Source organism: Eurosta solidaginis, chromosome 5, assembly GCF_040869045.1.
Source record: "Eurosta solidaginis isolate ZX-2024a chromosome 5, ASM4086904v1, whole genome shotgun sequence".
Classification (NCBI taxonomy): domain Eukaryota; kingdom Metazoa; phylum Arthropoda; class Insecta; order Diptera; family Tephritidae; genus Eurosta; species Eurosta solidaginis.
This window is the reverse complement of record NC_090323.1, coordinates 147,937,618-147,957,715: the sequence shown is the minus strand read 5'-3', so window position 1 is coordinate 147,957,715 and position 20,098 is coordinate 147,937,618. Positions and strand designations below refer to the sequence as shown.

Genomic DNA, 20,098 nt, shown 5'->3' with positions numbered 1-20,098 from the left:
TGAGGAAGGTACTTGAAAAGATTAGCCGGAGGTTATAGGACTATAAAATATCGAAGAAAAGACGGTCAGACGATGGTGCAGGGTTAACAGGAGAGCATATATCGTGTTTGAAAAAGAAGTAAAACATGATAAGAACTTGCCTTGAAGTAAAGGGAGTAAGACCACAGTGCTGTCCCAAACGGGGTATAGTAGATATTATTTTGAGATGTGAAAGTGAATGAAATAAGTATAATTTTGTTGTGGTTCAGAAGATTAAAGTAATTATTATAAACAATTACGAAATGGAATTCTGAGAAGAAGGTAAATTTAATGAAATTGTGTTATCAACATCTTTAAAAAAAAAATCTATTTAAATCAGTGCCATTTTTGCTTCGAGTGCAAAAATCACTAAATGAAAAATTGCAAAAACTTAGTCTGCCTGGGCTTATAGCATAAAACGATAAATCAACATATTTACGCAGGCACCTCCATAAGCATTCTTTCGTTTATTCAAATAAGCCTGCACACCAAATATTTTCATATAGAAGAATGCATTTATTTTGTTCTTTGCCACAAACGTTTTTGCAATATTCCTGGTGACAATATAAAATTGTGTTACCTGATGAATTCGTTCGAATACCTTAGAATTTTTTTATTATTAACTGGATAAATGGAAGTTTAACATTTCCCAATGCAATTTATTTTTACTTGACGTCATAGCATTCACATACACCCGCACAACTCTAACATCTAAGATAACCTCTATGAACACCTTAAATAAAATACGACAACATAAACATAAAAAGCAAATTCTATTGTCACATAAATTCAATTTAGTCTAATATGCTTTGGTATTTGTTCTTTCCACTACATGCATAGATAGATAGTGAAGGATGTGTTATGGCATATGCACAAATGCACGATATCACAGGAGAGAAATGTTCATCGAGAGGACAAAACAAAAAAAAAATAATAATTTTTGAATGTAACACAAAAACAAATTAAAATAAAATAAGTATAAAAATAAATGAAAAAAAAAATTTGTAAAATGAAAAAAATTTTACAAAATAAAAAAATAAAACGTAAAATAATTAAAAAAAAAGAATAAAAAAAAAATTAAATTTAATAGAATGAAATGAAAAAAAAATTAATTAAAACAAAAAAATAGTTAAAAATACAATAAAATAACATAAAATAAAATAAAACAAGATATAAAAAAAAAAATTTAATAAAAAAAAAAAAATAAATAAATAAAATAAAAGTGAAAAAAAAAATAAAATAAATAAAATTAAATTAAACGAAAAGACATTTTAATAAAATAATTTAAAATAGAAAACTAAATTATACAAAAATTAAATAAAAACCAAAAGAAAATAAAATTAAATTAAATTAAACGAAATAAAATAAAATTAAACAAAATAAATTAAAATAAAACAAAATAAATTAAAATAAAATAAAATGAAATGAAATAAAAAACAAAATAAATCAAAATAAAATAAATAAAAATAAAATAAAATAAAACAAAATAAATTTAGATAAAATAAAATAAAGTAAAATAAAATGATATATTATAGAACAAAATGAAAAAATAAAATAAAATAAAATAAAAAAATAAATATAATAAAATGAAATCGTCGTAGAATTTTTCGAAATCTATGGTCTGCTACATGATAACCTAACTTAAAAAATTGTAACAATCGCGGAGTTAAATTGCGTGACTAAATATTACAAAGATCATTTCGTATATAGTATATACATTTCAAAAACAGATATCTGTTGCATTAATAAGAAAACCTCACAATGTACATTGGTTTACTGGGTTTCTTCCAAAGTTTGCAAATTTAGAAATTTCTGTACCCATTTTTTTGTAATTTCAAAACTCGACACCTCTTAAATATTTAACCTTTTCAGTGATTTCTGTGCATTTTTTTCTGTCGTCGTTAACTTACCTCGCAGACACATTGTGTTTTACAATCCAATTTAAATGTCTGTCCATGTATATATGTTGTATTGCCAACAGTACAATTTGCTGTTATACAAATGCGATAGCCACAAGAGTTAAACAACATTATAGTTGTTGTTGGTTGATATTTTGTTGACGTTGGTGCGATTTTGTGCATGCGGGCGAAGTGACGCAGTTGAGTTGAGTTGTTGCATAGAGAATTGTTGCAAAAAAAGGTTAAAGGAAATTTATAACAACAAATGAAGATATATGCTAAAGTAAGTATAGTTTTTGTTTTTCGATTTTCAGCATAACAACAATGTACATATGTTTATATGTATTAAAGATGTTGTGAATAAAATGAACCAACAATTGCTACATTTTAAATATAAACAAGTAAGGAAGGTTAAGTTCGGGTGTAACCGAACATTACATACTCAGTTGAGAGCTATGGTGACAACATAAGGGAAAATAACCATGTAGGAAAATGAACCGAGGGAAACCCTGGAATGTGTTTGTATGACATGTGTATCAAATGAAAGGCATTAAAGAGTATTTTATGAGGGAGTGGGTCATAGTTCTATAGGTGAACGCCATTTAGGGATATAGCCATAAAAGTGGATCAGGGTTGACTCTAGATTGTGTTTGTACGATATGGGTATCAAATGAAAGGTGTTAATGAGTATTTTAAAAGGGAGTAATCCTTAGTTCCATAGGTGGACGCCGTTTCGAGATATCACCATAAAGGTGGACCAGGGGTGACCCTAGAATTTGTTTCTACAATATGGGCATCAAACGAAAGGTGCTAATGAGTATTTTAAAAGGGAGTTGGCCTTAGTTCTATAGGTGGACGCCGTTTCGAAATAACGCCATAAAGGTGGACCAGGGGTGACTCTAGAATGCGTTTGTACGATGTGGGTATCAAATGAAAGGTGTTAATGAGTATTTTAAAAGGGAGTAATCCTTAGTTCCATAGGTGGACGCCGTTTCGAGATATCGCCATAAAGGTGGAGCAGGGGTGACTCGTTTCGGGATTCGTTTGTGCAATATGGGTATCAAACGAAAGGAGTTAATGAGTATTTTCAAAGGGAGTGGGCCTTAGTGCTATAGGTGGACGCCTTGTCGAGATATCGCAACAAAGGTGGACCAGGGGTGACTCTAGACTTTGTTTGTACGATATGGATATCAAATGAAAGGTGTTAATGAGTATTTTTAAAAGGGAGAGGGCCTTCGTTCTATAGGTGTTCGCCTTTTCGAGATATCGCCACAAAGGTGGACCAGGGATGACTTTAGAATATGTTTGTACGATATGGGTATCAAATGAAAGGTGTTAATGAGTATTTTAAAAGGGCGTGGGGCTTAGTTCTATAGATGGACGCCTTTTCGAGATATCGCCATAAAGGTGGACCAGGGGTGACTCTAGAATGAGTTTGTACGATATGGGTATCAAATTAAAGGTATTAATGAGAGTTTTAAAAGGGAGTGGTGGTAGTTGTATATGTGAAGGCGTTTTCCAGATATCGACCAAAATGTGGAGCAGGGTGACCCAGAACATCATTTGTTGGATACCGCTAATTTATTTATATATGTAATACCTGCCAAGATTTTAAGGGTTTTTTATTTCGCCCTGCAGAACTTTTTAATTTTCTTCTACTTAGTATGGTAGGTGTCACAACCATTTTATAAAGTTTTTTCTAAAGTTATATTTCGCGTCAATAAAACAATCCTATTACCTTACCATGTTTCATCCCTTTTTTCGTATTTGGTATAGAATTATGGCATTTTTTTCATTTTTCGTAATTTTCGATATCGAAAAAGTGGGCGTGGTCATAGTCGGATTTCGTTCATTTTTCATACCAAGATAAAGTGAGTTCAAGTAAGTACGTGAACTAAGTTCATTAAAGATATCTCGATTTTAACTGAGAAGAGTGCTCAGGAACCTGCATACCAAATTTTATCAAGATACCTCAAAATTTACTCAAGTTATCGTGTTAACGGACGGACGGACGGACGGACATGGCTCAATCAAATTTTTTTTCGATCCTGATTATTTTGATATATGGAAGTCTATATCTATCTCGATTCCTTTATATATGTACAACCAACCGTTATCCAATCAAACTTAATATGCTCTGTGAGCTCTGCTCAACTGAATATAAAAATGTTCATTGGTGCTAGTTGTTGCATTGTTATCAAAAACGAAATGAAATTGTGTTGCATTGCATTTGTGTATCCATTTCTATTGCAAATTTGTATATCTACGTTTGTTTTTTAAATTTATTCATTTTTTGCTTATATTTGAATGTTTACTTATGGCGGTGGCTGCAACCCCATACAACTTTACAATATTGATCACAGTTGCATGTCAAGGGAGCAATAAAGTAAAATTTTATTTTATTATTTTTTCAGCTTAGCTGGTTTACTGTTTTGTGAGGAAATAAATCAAAACTTAAGCCTTATTTCAAGCATACGTAGGCAGATTGCGTTAGAAATTTAGTGTAGTTGGAATTAAACAATCAAGGCTTGTTGATTGGAAAAATAATTACTACGATTAATATGTAATTTTTGACTGCAACTTCCTTTCATTCAACACTTCATATTTTTTCAACGGATTTATATGACAAGATTTAGAAAAGCATATGAATAGCGTGAAAGAGTGTACTGCTTATTAACTTAGAAAAAGGAGGATGGGTCTTATGTCCCTAGGAACGGTAGTTTTTAGATTATTTAATAGTCATTATAACTATGACCTAGATCAATGATATCAACTATGACCTAGATCAATGATATCAAGTATATATGTTTGTCCTAGCCTAAGAAATTTTGTAAAAACGAATAATGCTTGCTACTGGAGCAACCACCTTCCAGTATTTTTTTAAAGTCGCTTTATTTGGAATAATTAAAGTTTGTTTCATAGTAAAACAGCTTGCAGTCAAATCAGTTTGTGAAAAAGTGGGCAGTTGCGCCCCCTCCCATATCTTCCCATAAGAAACCTTTTTATAAATTGGTAAAACTCTGAAGGTATGACTTAGAGGATTAATTTTTGCGTGGTGAGTATATTAGGGCGAGGTCTAAGAGAGTGAATTGCAATGAGCAGTGGCTATTTTGTACGATTTTGGAACTATCTTCAATAATTCCGAAGAACCGACCGCTGTGCTACCACAACGGTTGCAGACAGCAAACTTATAATAGTTATTAAAGCAGGAATAATTGTCTGTTTGTTATTTCCAAACACACCAACGGTTCTCAGCTAAATGGTAGGGTTGGTCGTTTCTGAGCAAATAACGCCAGCTATCCTTATTCCGCAATAAATGAAATCGATTGGTAATACCAACAACTGCTTCTATTAGCTAACTGAAACTCTGCACTACATTTTCTTTCGAGCTTCGGTCCTGACTGAAGTAGTTGCTTGGCCAAAGCGTGTTCATCCATTCTCATAACACGACTTAGTCAGCGAAGCCTTTGGCCTTTTATTTGCTGGACTTTCTTAATATATTCATCAAATTCATTATTATACCAGCATCGATATTCACTGTAGGCATCACGGACTGGACCACAAATCTTAAGGAAAACCTTTTTTCAAGAGCTATTTGATCTCCTCTCGACACCGTTCACAATTCTGAGCCATACATCAGCATGCGTATGATGAGCGACTTGTAAAGCGTGAGTTTTGTTGGTCGAGAGATTGCTTAACTTTCATAAAAAGATCAATTTCCTTTCGAATAAGGTCAAACTGTAACTAAGTAATTGACAGTGCAGTAAGTAACTTCTTTATTTTACTTTGGCTTTAAAGTGTTAACCTTGGAAATGCTTGGTCACCTTGTGACAACATCTTCCCTAGAGAAGTTGTCCGAAGCATTTAAGTACTTTAGATATTCACTGAATATTGATTATTTTGATCTTATATATATTTGCTTGCTGCTTGACACACATTCAATTCAGGGTTTTCGAACTATAGAAATAATAGTCAAAAGTTTTCAATTTGCGCATTGCAAAAGTGGGCTCTTTAGTCAGTTGTTTTTACCAAAAGGGAGCAGAGATTAACCTTTCGATTCGTAGTTTGAGCTCCAAAACCTTTTGTTTCTCCAGTTCGCCTCTTTAATTTTGATAAGATATTTGTACCAATCCCATAATCTGGAAAACTGTTACTTCCGTCAATATCAAAAGCCATCATTGTCAACTTTTTATTCAAAGCGACTTCAGACGTTTGAAGACAATCAGCAGTAAAACCATTCACTTCGATACCTCATAAATAACTCCAAATAGTAAATATAGATACTCTCTAAAGGTATATGTATATATGTGTTTATGTGCACTCACCTTTATGTTTTTAATTTCTTCGTCTTCTAAGGCCTGCAATCGCCCACTGCAAAACTATCTTAACAACTCAATGTTTTCCTAAACCATTACATTATTTTCGTTCCTAAGTATGCCGCTACCCTACTCTTCTTTTCACTTTCTTCATCACTACTTTTTTATATACTCGTATATATTGCTTTGTTAGTTACTTAGTTGAATATATTTCTTTGTGTCTAAGCTTAAGCTTTTGCTACTTGTTCTGGCTAATTGACTTGGTAACTGTATGGTCTTGTCTGCCACTTCACTATTACACGTTATAGACTTACGTTAGCATTGAAATGTAATAACCATGGCGAGTGGTGAATTGTGAGTGAATTGAGGTGACTTTAAAGAAATAAAAAAAACAACAAAAAAGGTAAAAAAAAAAATCATGTGTTGCCACATATCCGGCGACCGAAAAGCACTTTTTCAAGAACACCTTAATTTAGTCGTGTATACACGAATACCCACTTTTATACATGTATGTATAAGAGAAAACTGTTTTAAAATATATACATATATATGCATGTATTCATATGTACTATCTTAAGTTCATATGACTTTTGAAAAATCCTTCAAGTAACTGCTTACTTTTAAAAATACTTCAAAATTTTACAGTGCATTAACAATCGCATATTGGACTTTAAATGTGTTTTTACGACTGATATAAGTGTATTCGTTTTAGCCACCATCTCGTTTAACATGTAACATTACGCTTTTATAGTTCGTTGCAATACATTGTAGTACAATTTATGCCTTTAGGCAGTTCGTGAACATTTGTGAGTGCCACATTTTTACCCGTGCTTGAAATATTTGGCGGCCACCGTGGTGTGATGGTAGCGTGATCCACTTACCACACCGTATGTCCTGGGTTCGCACCCCGGGCAAAGCAACATCAAAATTTTAAAAATAAGGTTTTTAAATTAGAAAGCGAGTTCGCCCCTCGGCAGTGTTTGGCAAGCGCTCCGGGTGTATTTCTGCCATGAAAAGCTCTCAGTGAAAACTCATCTGCCTTGCAGATGCCATTCGGAGTCGGCGTAAAACATGTAGGTCCCGTCCGGCCAATTTGTAGGGAAATTCAAGAGGAGCACGACGCAAATTGGAAGAGAAGCTCGGCCTTAGATCTCTTCGGAAGTTATCGCGCCTTACATTTACTTTTTTTTTTTTTGAAATATTTGTTTGTATATAGATTTTCATGTGCTTATATCGATTAACCATTTAAAAAGTTGAATTTTATTAGGCTTTGCTGGTCAAGTTAGTCCAAGTAAAAACTCGTACTTTTTCTAAAAAATATCACCCTACGTTCGCCAAGCTCCTTGGCACCCTCAGGGGCATAATCTTTATTTTCAACAAAAACAAGCAGAAAATTAATTTTTTTGAAAACATACATACATACATAAATCACTATAAAACATTGGTGACAAACTTACATAAAAAGTATTAAATTAAGGTGTAAACAACACACAACATGGAACAACAACATTTATAACTAAAAACATTCGTCAGTGTGTGTGATGACTAGTACCTAGGACCTACCTAATTATTTTGTAGCTTTTAGTATTATTATTACTTCATGTATGTATTGTTTTCAATAAAACCGTTTAACTTAAAAAAATTTTTTAAATTGTTTTATTTTCAAGTTTTTAGTCTATATTTAATTGCCTATTATTTCATTCATCATTCTATTTAGTTCATTTAGTGACTCATTATTACAGGGACTCTTTCCTGACAATTTGTTATAATCTAAGTCCTCAATACATAATCCTTCCAAAGGCTTTACTCGACTCAGCGCCACGTATTCTTGTCCCTCCTCGACCTCCAAAGTATTTTGATGTCACTTCTACCAGACCATATGTAATATTTGTTCCAAATATGAGACAAATCTGACCACATACGAGTATTTTTATTAAACGGTTTCATTTAGCTTGACTTGACAGGCTGGTGGCTGGCTGGCACGAATTTTGTAAGTGAAATTTAAGTCACTTTCCGATAAGCTACAAGCTTGAAACTTGGAATATAATTCAGAATCCGATGACAATGCAATAAAAAGAAAAAAATCGCCACTAGGTGGCGCAAGGATCAAGACATTCGCAAAAAACGTATTTGTGGTCCGATTTGGCTCATATTTGGAACAAATAATACATACAAGAATAGAAAGCGACCTATGCAAAAAAAAATCGCCGCTAGGTGGCGCAAAGACTCAGATATTGAAAAAAATTGTATTTGTGGTCCGGTTTTGTTAATTAGGTAGATCCTAAATACTAGTCATCATACTCCTCATCAGTCTAAGGCATTGATCAGACAATTAAATAAAAGCGTTGGACGTGTCAAATTTCTATTGATAATCATATATAAGACCAACTGAACCTTAATCAGGTTATGCTACGCCTCACATTTTTAGAAATTTCACGCGCCCAACGCTTTTATTTGATTGTCTGATCAACGCCCTAGATTGATGAGGAGTGTGATGGCTAGTACCTAGGACCTACCGAATTATTTTATAGCTTTTAGTATTATTAGCTGTATTTTTTTTTCTCATCTATATACGTTTACGCTTAAACTTTATATGGACTGCTAAGCGGCAAACTTTAAATACACGTCTGAAATTGCTACGTATAAAATTACTACTACTAAATTTCAATACGCATTATACTCAGATGTAACTGAAATATGTGTCCATGTTTCACCCTCTGCACTAATTCCATGTATTCTATGCGCGTCCACTATTTATCACAACTGATCCAGCTATATGTTATACACAGAAATACAACAGAGGTTGTGTCTCCGCTTTTTGGTACACCCTGTTGCTCTAGCTAGTTGTTTAACCACAGCCGCTAGATGGGTCTCCTAAGCATTATCTAAGCGAGGATAGGCGTTTTTTTTCACGCGCAAACGAAACGTATACGCGTGTTAAAAAACACAGCTATTATTACTTCATGTAAGTATTGTTTTCAATAAAGCCGTTTAACTTAAAAAGTTTTTTTTAATTATTTTATTAATATCTCGATCCTTGCCGCATCTAGCGGGATTTTTTTCATGAAGTGATTTCTATTTCTGTATGTAATATGTGTTCCAAATATAAGCCAAATCGGACCACAAATACGATTTTTTGAAATATTTCGATCCATGCGCCACTTATCGGAGTTTTTTCTTATTATTGCATTGTCATTGGGTTCTGAACTATATTCCACGTTTCAAGGTTGTAGCTTATCGCGAAGTTTCTGAATTTTTAACTACAAAATTCGTAAGCAACGGCTGACCGGCCGCTGCACAAAGTCAAGCTAAATGAAACCGTTTAACAATAGATTTTTACTTTGGGAGAGGATACAAATTTTCACGTTTTCGTGCAAATTTGTGAGTAACACATTTTTACCCGTGCTTGAAATACTTGTTTGTATATAGGTTTTCATGTGCTTAAATCGATGAAACATTTTAATAGTTATTTTGTTGTTTGATTTTTATTGTTTTGATAAAAAAATTCTCCTAAGTGAAGATTTTTGGTTTGCGAAGAGACGAATTTTGCTTTCTTTTTATTTTTCTAATTTATATTACATATATTGTTTTTGAAACCATTACATATATTACAAATTTCTTAGTCATATTATTTCAAGAAGTTCAGGTTCTCAAAGTTTGCCGCCCAAAAAAGGTCACCTGTTCTAAATATTAAAAATTAGGGTTGTAAAAGAGTAAAATTAAAAAAAAAAAACAACCAGTTCCAAAGAAGTAACCTGCTCCAAAAGACAAAGAAATTCCGAAAAAGTAACTGGTTAAAAAAACTTAACCTGTTTCATAAAATAAGCCGGTTCAAATACAGCAAATTGTTTCAACAAACAACAGATAAACCGAAAAATAGCTCCTTCAGAAAAAGGAAGGGTTTGCTTAGCAAGAATCCGGTTCTAAAACAGCAACCAGTTTCACCAAAGAAGCCGATTTTAGACACAGTAAAAAAAAGTTTGCTATAATGATGCAGAAAGGACAAAATAATTCTTCGGAACAATCGGTTGTATGGGATATATGTTATATATACCACCGATAGCTATGATTTTTGCAGACAACAATACGTACCATAAACGAAAGCATTTGGTTAACTTTAAGGCTTCTAGCTGATGAATTGAGGAAGATACTACAAAACCTTCTTTTTGGAAAATTGCTTTTAATGGGGATACTAAAATTTATACGCTGATTACGATACTCAAAAATTGACGTACAAGTTTGCATTCGAATAGACAGACGGGCAGACACACACCGCAAAATCAAACCAGATTGTCAACCTTATCAATTCGGTATACTTAATGGTGGGCTTTTCTCTTCTCCTCTAATGATTTACAGTTTTGAGATTCGTGACAAACCTAATATACCATTTCATTTTCATGAAATGTACAAAAAATAGACTGTTCCATTAAGTAAGCTGTAAGAAGCGTTTACCTGTTTCAGCATACTCCGAAGCTCAATGTGTCAATATGGACGTTTACGTTTAGAAAGCTTATGTTTTTAAGATAACTAGAGCTTGCAAATTAAACCACAACAGTTGTAACTCCGGGCCTCTCGAGGAGAGCTTCTCCGGGTTATTATCGATAATAACCGATAGCGAAAAGTTACTGTTTTACTGTCGATAGTGGAGAACTATTGTCAAGTTTTTGGTTTGCTATCGGCTTATTACGGCCGATTCATCGGCTTCTTATTACTTTCTTATTGACTTGTTAAAGAAAGGGTCAAAAATGTGTCACTGATATTATTTTTTATTTTATTATGTTTTATTAGTATCTGTTACATAACAAACCCATGAGTCGTCGATAACAATACGATAGCACGCCGATGACCAATTGGTAACACTCCGATAAATAATTGGTAACTTTACACCGAACATTTACATTTTTATGAAAAATCTATAAATGTTCGATAAATTTTTGATTAAAATTGATGAACATTGTGATAAAAATTTACTTTTTAATGAATAATTGATAGATTTTCGATACCAAATCGATAAATTTTTCATACAAATTCTATAAGTTTTTGATAAAAAATCAATAAATTTTGTATAACATATCGATAAGTTTCCTATGAATAATTGGTAATGGTTCGATAGTTAATTGATTTCTTTTCGAAAACAAGCCAACTTTGCTAAAATAGCCGGGTAATACGCTTCAAAAGGAAAATACCAGGCAGATTTATGGGAGGGGTTTCGGGTTCAAACCCGAAAACCTCGTGAAAATATATTACTAGGTTTTATCCCATTTCTTGAAATTGAGGATAGCATGTTTTGCACAATTCAGGACCTCGGACAAATTTTAAATTTTTGATTGCAATTGCTTACTCAAAGGCAAAACGACGAAATGATGGCAGACTGCATTATATAGCAAGACTTTTGGAAATGCGCGGCAGAAATAGCAGCCTGAAACTGTGAAGCTTGTGCTGAAGTTTTTTTTCCCTTCTGATATCTCTTCAAAGGCTTCGAAGATTGCTGGCTGGAGTTCAATGTAAGTGAATACCGCTTCATGACATTGAGCCCATCCTGTTGAACAGATGCTTTGCAATTTTTTTCTTCAACTTTCTTTTTGTATAATCGACATTTTTTTCTGGAAAACGTTTTGCTACATCACAAGATGCATTTACCCCTAAATTAAAACTATGTACCGCACAGTCCAATTGAATGTATGCTTGTGCACCATGAAATTCTCCACTCATCGCTGGAGCTCCATCATAATTTTGCCATTAAAATAAGAGCAATGTAAACCTACTTCCAAACGATACTTTTTAATGGTTTTTGCAAGATCTTTCCCAGAAGCGTTTTGAAGTTCTACCAATCCCAAAAAGTCCTCCCGAAGCTTATTTGTTGAAAAATCCACATACCGGACGCAAATCGATAATTGATAAATCCCAGCAGAATCTGTGGTACCCTTTGCCAAGTCAGCAAAACACTTTGCTTCGTTCACTCTATTTAAAATTTTTTATATAATCAAATAATGGAAAATATTGATAATTTCGTTTTGGGTCGTCTTGCTGATGTGACTTGCATTTTTGGTCGAGGGCATCAGACTTTGTTTTAAGCAATTGTCGCTTTCTGCACGGAAGCGTAAAATTGCTCAAAAATTTCTCTCATTGTGGTATTGGTGATTGCCAGATTTTTCCGTTATTTCTCCTGTTTCAAATAAAGATCCGTCATCTCTGTGTCCTCGAAGACCGATTCCTTGACGCCGGCATAGAAGAATGGTACCAACGATGGGTTTTGATTTCAATTGAAATTCTTTCAAATCGTTCTCTTTTTGACAATCAAGTTTGTCGTTCACAGCTTTCGTTTTGCCATCTGTGATGGATCTTAAATTTTCGATTCCAACCATGGGGTTTTGATGGTAGTATTTTTTCATGTTGGTCAAGGAAACTTCTTTCGCATTTTTCCATTTGCAAAATGGTTTGGTTACAAGTGGACCCAACTTTGCACCAGTTACCCCACCGGGAAATTTCCGTAGGCTACACAATGTTTACAATAAGCGCCATCTTCAAGATAACTCTGACGTTTAAAGCAGAATACATAGTATACAGTTATAAAGCAGGCTGAGCGCTGCTCTGTGGTTTAGGCAGATAACATATCGAGCCTTTACCGCCGAATTGGTGTAATGGACAAAATATCGATTTTTTTTATTATCGGAGTCGATAGTGTTTGTCCTGATCTGTCATCTTCGAAAATCCCATAGTTCTATGTTTTACCGTTATAAAGTTATAGCAGAAACAATTTTGGTGTAAATGCGTAATACACTTTGTTTATATTTTCCCATGACCGCACATTGTTACTTACAACAAAAATATCTAGTGTGCTTTGTTGCTTGCAGCAAAAAATATTTAATTCTAATAAACTAAATGCGCTTCACGGAGATAAGTTATATATAAAGTAACATAATAAATAGTTCTTTGTGCGAATAATGGAAGCTTTTGAACCAGAGGTAATTATTTTGGCTACAAGCAAAAGGAAAATTTATACCTTTCTTTTTAGGGCTTAGTAATAAATGAGTTTATCGTTGTTTTCTTTAGTTTACATGCTCTCGACCCCTATAGTGGAAGTGAGTCCAATATTTCCATTGATGATGAGTGGTGTATTGGTAATAGGGGCTTTAAAAAGTCAAAAGTTATCCGAAAAAAACCGCAAAACAAAAGTAGGAAATCCACTGGCATTAAACCGAACCCCTGTTTGAATTTAAATTGTGGAAACTCATGTGCGGACAAATTTACGGGATCAGATCGTGTGGCAATAAACGAGCACTTCTGGGGTATGGGGAATAAAATAAGGCAGCGGGACTGGATACTTTCATGTACAACACGTAAATGTATTAAAAGAAGAAAATCCGAAAGTACTAAAAGGAAGTGGAGTTTTGAGTACACAATAAGTTTTAATAATATAAAAGCAAAAGTATGCCAAAAGTTTTTGCTTCACACTCTCAATGTATCTCAAAACATGCTAATCTATACTAGAAATAATGCACAGTGTCTACAAACAACCAAAGAAGCTAACAAAAAAATTAAAACCACACAATAAGTCTGATGAAAATAAAGTAGCACTTTTTAAATCTTTTATTACCCAGTTGCCTGCTGTGCCTTCACATTACTGTCGTAATAAAAGCAGTAAACTTTATTTACCATCAGAATTCCAAAACATATCAACTATGTATAAGTATTATTTAAGTCATTTAAGTCACATTAATAAGGAATCATCTAAGTTATCTTTAAGAGTGTTTAGAAAAATTTTTAATACCGACTTTCACATTGGCTTCCATATGCCCAAAAGGATAAATGTGCTTTATGTGAAAAATTTAAGAACTCGGACAGTGAAACTCAGATTCTTTTAAGGCAAACTGAAGAATTTCAAAAGCACCTTAAGGATGAAGAAACGTCAAAACAAGTATTTTTAAATGACCAAAAGCAAAGTCGAACAAATTCTTCATTCTTATTAGCGAGCTTTGATTTACAAAAGGTTCTTAATACGCCCCATTCAAAAAGTGTAAATTTGTTTTACTCGAGAAAATACGCCTACTACAATGAAAACATTTATGAAAGTGTTACAAGAAATGGTTATTGCTTTTTGTGGGCGAAAAGGATGGAAAACGGGGATGTAATGAGATATGCACAGTAATTTTTAAGTACTTAAAACTCCTTGATAAAAAAGGAACGTATATCTCTATTAGCCTTTACTGTGACAGTTGTGCAGGCCAAAATCGAAACAGAGCCATGCTTGCTATGTTCGCTTTTTTTTAAATCCTGTACAAATATAAAAACCCTAAAAATAACCTTTCTGCCATACCATTTTGCCAGTCCACTCTATTCATAGTACGATAGACTCATTTACGCGCCAAAGAAATATTTGGGCTCCCAGCGAATGGTATACCGTTATTTCCAATGCGAGAACTAACCCAAAAAATGACGAGTGTATAATAATGGAATATTCCGATTTAAAAGACTGGAAAAACTTTGCGCGTACTATGTTCCCTACCTCAACCAAAATAGAATTTAACTCTCTTCGATCTGCTATGTTCCAAAAGGATTCCTCTCTTATGACTTTAAAGCATGGATACTGCAATAAAGAATACAATCTAGCTTCAATGCGCCAATCCAAACGCAATATTTCCATTAGAAACGAAGGACCCCTTTCTCTGTATGATAAGCCCTTGAAAATTTCTTTAAAAAAGTTTAACGATTTAAATAAACTTTGTGAAAAAGGCGCTATACCAAAACAGTTTCACAATGAGTTTTTAAATATGCAACAAAGCGCAACAATTACAGATGAGTTACCTGAAACTGACGAGGAACATACATTTTAGGTTTTAAATAACAAATAATAAGTTAATTTGTGAATTTCAGATTTTTGGTTTAATTTTAGCTAGCAATTGTTATTTACGGTTCCTGATATGCTTAAATTACGTTTAATGAACTATTCTTAATTTTATAAAATATACTGTAACGTTCTTTGAATGAAATAAAAGTTTATATGTGAAAAAGCTTTATGATTATTTTGATGTAAGTAGCATAACATTTCAGCAGCAGGTGGTGAGTGACTTATTTTAGCTACTGAAATTGATTGCGTTATGTATTTAGAGCACAACTAGGGCCATGTACAAAATTTAGTTCAAATTCTTTGCTTATTAACAGAGATAATTAAAAAAAAACCTCGTCCTGTATAATTTGTTATTTGTCCCTTACACCAATTTGGCGGTAAAGGCTCGATATATTTGTTGTGTATCGAGTTTTATCAATAATACATTTTTATATTATTTAATATTAAAGTTAAATAAAGAATTTTTTTTAAATACATTACATATCTCAATAAATGCACCCTGGCTAAATTATGGTACATTCAAATATGCGACATAAAATAATAAAGTAAAAACCCTCCCCGAAGTCCAATCCTAGATCCGCCACTGATACCAAGTTTAACAACAAATCATAAAAGTGCATTCAAAAACAACATACGCCCAAAAACAACGTACAAATTTTGTTATTATTATTGTTTTTCGTCGTGTTTTTGTTATACCGTTAGCTTATTTTAAAGGTTTGTTTGTAGTCAGTATTTTATTCTTCACTTATAACAGTTTTATATCTAGACATTGTTGTTGTGATATTGTAAGCTTGTTTTTCTTGGATTCGTTCTTCCAACTCCTTCTGTTTAGTTTTTATATTTACAGTGGCTATTGTATTTTTGTTTTATATGTGAATACTAGAAAGGAACCATAAGAGTAATTCAATGTGGTGAATAGCAATATTTCTGTTAGTATTCCCCAGGAACAAATAGCATTTCGTAAAAAAAATCACACCCTAGGCAATCGGAAAAGAACCACCTACATATTTCACTGACACAAGCTTTAGAAAAACGCTTTTGCGATTACAATAACACCAAAAACGAAAGAATTTCTTTCATATTACTTTTGTCGTTATTTTTCATAAATTGTTTTTCATTAAAATTACAATTTCACACAAAGCGAGTACTTAAAAAGTAACTTTTGCTTAAGCTTAATTAAACACTCATTCAATTTACGCGAAGGTAAAAAAAGTGTACAAATTGAAAAAGGAAAAGAAAATGAATTCCCATACAATAACGCATACAGGCATAAAACTGCATTTCAAACACCGCAAGACATTGCTCATCGTATGCTGTTACAAACTTTTACTTAAATTCGCACAAAGTTTCGAAAGTATTATACTTGTAGTGGAAGTATTTTTATACTCAGTCGAGCAGAGCTCACAGAGTATATTAACTTTAATTGGATAACGGTTGGTTGTACAGGTATAAAGAAATCGAGATATATATAGATTTCCATATATAAAAATAATCAGGATCGAAAAAAAATTTGATTGAGCCATGTCCGTCCGTCCGTCCGTTAACACGATAACTTGAGTAAATTTTGAGGTATCTTGATGAAATTTGGTATGTAAGTTCCTGAGCACTCATCTCAGATCGCTATTTAAAACGAACGATATCGGACTATAACCACGCCCACTTTTTCGATATCGAAAATTTCGAAAAACAGAAAAAGTGCGATAATTCATTACCAAAGACAGATAAAGCGACGAAACTTGGTAGATGAGTTGAAATTATGAAGCAGAATAGAAAATTAGTAAAATTTTGGACAATGGGCGTGGCACCGCCCACTTTTAAAAGAAGGTAATTTAAAACTTTTGCAATCTGTAATTTGTCAGTTGTTGAAGATATCATGATGAAATTTGGCAGGGACGTTACTCCTATTACTATATGTACGCCTAATAAAAATTAGCAAAATCGGAGAAGGACCACGCCCACTTTTAAAAATTTTTTTTTTTTAAGTAAAATTTTAACAAAAAATTTAATATCTTTACAGTATATAAGTAAATTATGTCAACATTCAACTACAGTAATGATATGGTGCAACAAAATACAAAAATAAAAGAAAATTTCAAAATGGGCGTGGCTCCGCCCTTTTTCATTTAATTTGTCTAAAATACGTTTAATGCCATAAGTCGAACAAAAATTTACCAATCCTTTTGAAATTTGGTAGAGGCTTAGATTCTAGGCCGATAACTGTTTTCTGTGACAAAGGGCGAAATCGGTTGAAGTCACGCCCAGTTTTTATACACAGTCGACCGTCTGTCCTTCCGCTCGGCCTTTAACAGGATAACTTGAGCAAAAATCGATATATCTTAACTAAACTTAGTTCAAGTACTTATCTGAAGTCACTTTATCTTGGTGTAAAAAATGGCCGAAATCCGATGACCACGCCCACTTTTCCGATATCGAAAGTTAAGAAAAATTACAAAAAATGCCATAATTCTGTACCAATTACGAAAGAAGGGATGAAACATGGTAATTGGGTTGGTTTTTTGACGCAAAATATAACTTTAGAAAAAAACTTTGCAAAATGGGTGCGACACCTATCATATTAAGTAGAAGAAAATGAAAAAGTTCTGCAGGGCGAAATCAAAAGCCCTTGGAATCTTTGCAGGAATACTGTTCGTGGTATTACATATATAAATAAATTAGCGGTACCCGACAGATGATGTTCTAGAGTCACCCCTGGTCCACCTTTATGGCGATATCTCGAAAAGACGTACGCCTATGGAACTAAGGCCCACGCCCTTTTAAAATACTCGTGAACACATTTAATTTGATACCCATATCGTACAAACAAATTCTGGAGTCAGCCCTGATCCACATTTATGGCGTTAAATATAATCGGTTACATTCAGTGGTTCAAACCGTTTTTGTACTTCCAAAATTGGTCCTTCGAAGCGTTTATTTTGCACTTTCAATCGGCTTTTCGGTTCGGTTCAATGGTTCGAAAATGTTTATACATATATTTTTTAGTAATCCAGTAGCAACATGTACAAAAACCACGGACGGTTAATAATATTTTTTTCACATTTTTTCGAGGCTCCTCCAATTTTATAAATTGAAGTAGGAATACGCCCTCTTTATTGCAACCTAGGTTGAAGGTACCGTTTGAGTAACTATTTCAAAAATATCAATACTCTATACGTCAATAATATGCGAAAACAGATTTGTGTTATCAAACGGTTTGATTTTATCTATTATGTGTTAAGTTTTTCACTTTCTTCCCAATTTCTCTTAAAATTTCATCAACTTCCTCATAGGTACTGAATTTTGATGGAACCTATAGTACCAAAACAAGCAATGAAACCTTTAAAATATATAAATGCGAAGCGGTCATAGTTTTCTGTTTTAAGCTATATTTTAACTAAGAAGAAATTTTGAAGCTTAAAGAAACATTCGAATTTTTTTTTACTTCGCGCATTGTAGAAGCATAACCTGGGCGTAACTTCAAAACCAATTGAAATATCGATGTGATTTGGAGTTCTTATTAATTGGCTTTGATATTGGAGCTGCCAAACTCCACGTATGGATTGTGAGTTCAAAATAATATACAAAATATTGAAGTGACAGCTTTCCTTCACTATAATTTGTGTTAGAGCCTTTCGCTTGGATCGTACTGGACCGTTTATTCGTTAACCTCATAATCACAATTTTTGAGAAAAATGATTTTTTTTTGTAAAAACACTCAACAGGTATCGCTAAAGGAGAAGTGATTGTCAGTTTGTCAAAATTAGTTATCTTTATATTTTGAATCTCTTTCATTTACCACTTACCTACTTTTTTTGTAAGTAATGAGGAAGTTGTGATGGTCGCTGTGGTGTTAAGGTGCTTTGTCTATCACACCGAACGCCCTGGGTTCACGCTCCGCGAAAAGCAACATCAAAATTTAGAAACAAGTTATTTAAATTAAAAGAAAGTTTTTCTAAGCGGGGTAGGCACCCACGTAAGTGATTTAACAAGCCCTTCAAGTGTATTTCTGCTACGAAAAGCGTAGCGAAAGCGCAACTCAAATTGGAAGCAAAGTTCGGCCCAAAATCATTTCGCAGGTTATCGCGCCGTGCATTTACTTATTTTTATAATACGCAAATAAGTTGTTCGGTTAGTTTTCTTCGCTTTCACGAAAATGTCTTACTTGTAAATATGTGGGTAACTATTAAGTGGGACGGTATACAAAGTAGAGCTGAAAAGAAGCCTGTCTACATAGAGATATCAAACCAGCTGACATCATTACATTGATGCCAATAATGTACAGAATTTGGACTCACTTGTCAACAATATTGGTTTACGACCGTACTGATTTTCCGAAATGGTCACAAAGTTGACTGTTTTTTTTTTCAAGTGGTCATAAAGTCAATTATTTTGATTAGCAATCCCCCGTATTACAATTTTACCAACTGTTGGAGAAACGATTTTTCTTTTTTCAAATGTTTCGATGAGGCGTTCCTTTTCCTGTGAAAATATTGATAAAAACTAATTTAATGATGTCCTCTCTGAGATGAGAAAAACTCTCCCGTGATAAAACAAAAACATGCAACTATATTTTGGAACATTGTGGGAAATTAGGGATTTGCGTAGAAGTCCCCATCTTTCACAAATATCAATCTATTTCAAAGACGTTTATCTGTTTGGATAGCCTAAACTTTAGAGCTTTCTATGTATAGGGGCTAACATTTTTCATTCCTAGCTTTGGATTAATTTATTAAAATATACAGTTAAGCACCTAGATAATGACATGTTTTTGGAATTTGATATAAAATAATTTTTCATGCCACAACAAAACCACGTAACTTGGACTTAAGTCCTCTGAAATTATAACACATATTTTTTTTTCATACGTTAAAATTTGTTCTGCTTTAACAAAAGCATCTAACTTCAGATATTTTTAAATGAAGAAATTTCAGAGTGTCTGACCGATTGGGCAATGAAACTTTTGGTGGAGCTTCTCAAATATTGGATAATTAGGTTGGGTTATATTAGGTTAAGTTCAAGTG

At 33.2% G+C, this 20,098-nt stretch overlaps 1 protein-coding gene across 3 annotated transcripts in view; it reads right to left on the bottom strand.

The window, feature by feature from the left end:
- The window catches only part of Ccn, a 422,762-nt gene that overhangs the window by 136,070 nt on the left and 266,594 nt on the right, over positions 1-20,098 (bottom strand). For 2 of the 3 annotated variants that reach the window (XM_067791186.1, XM_067791187.1), the window contains one exon: positions 1,929-2,008. The exons of the other annotated variant lie outside the window; for it this stretch is intronic. In XM_067791186.1, the coding sequence (XP_067647287.1) occupies positions 1,929-2,008 (80 nt within the window). The remainder of the gene's footprint in view (positions 1-1,928; positions 2,009-20,098) is intronic. 3 annotated transcript variants of the gene reach the window in all.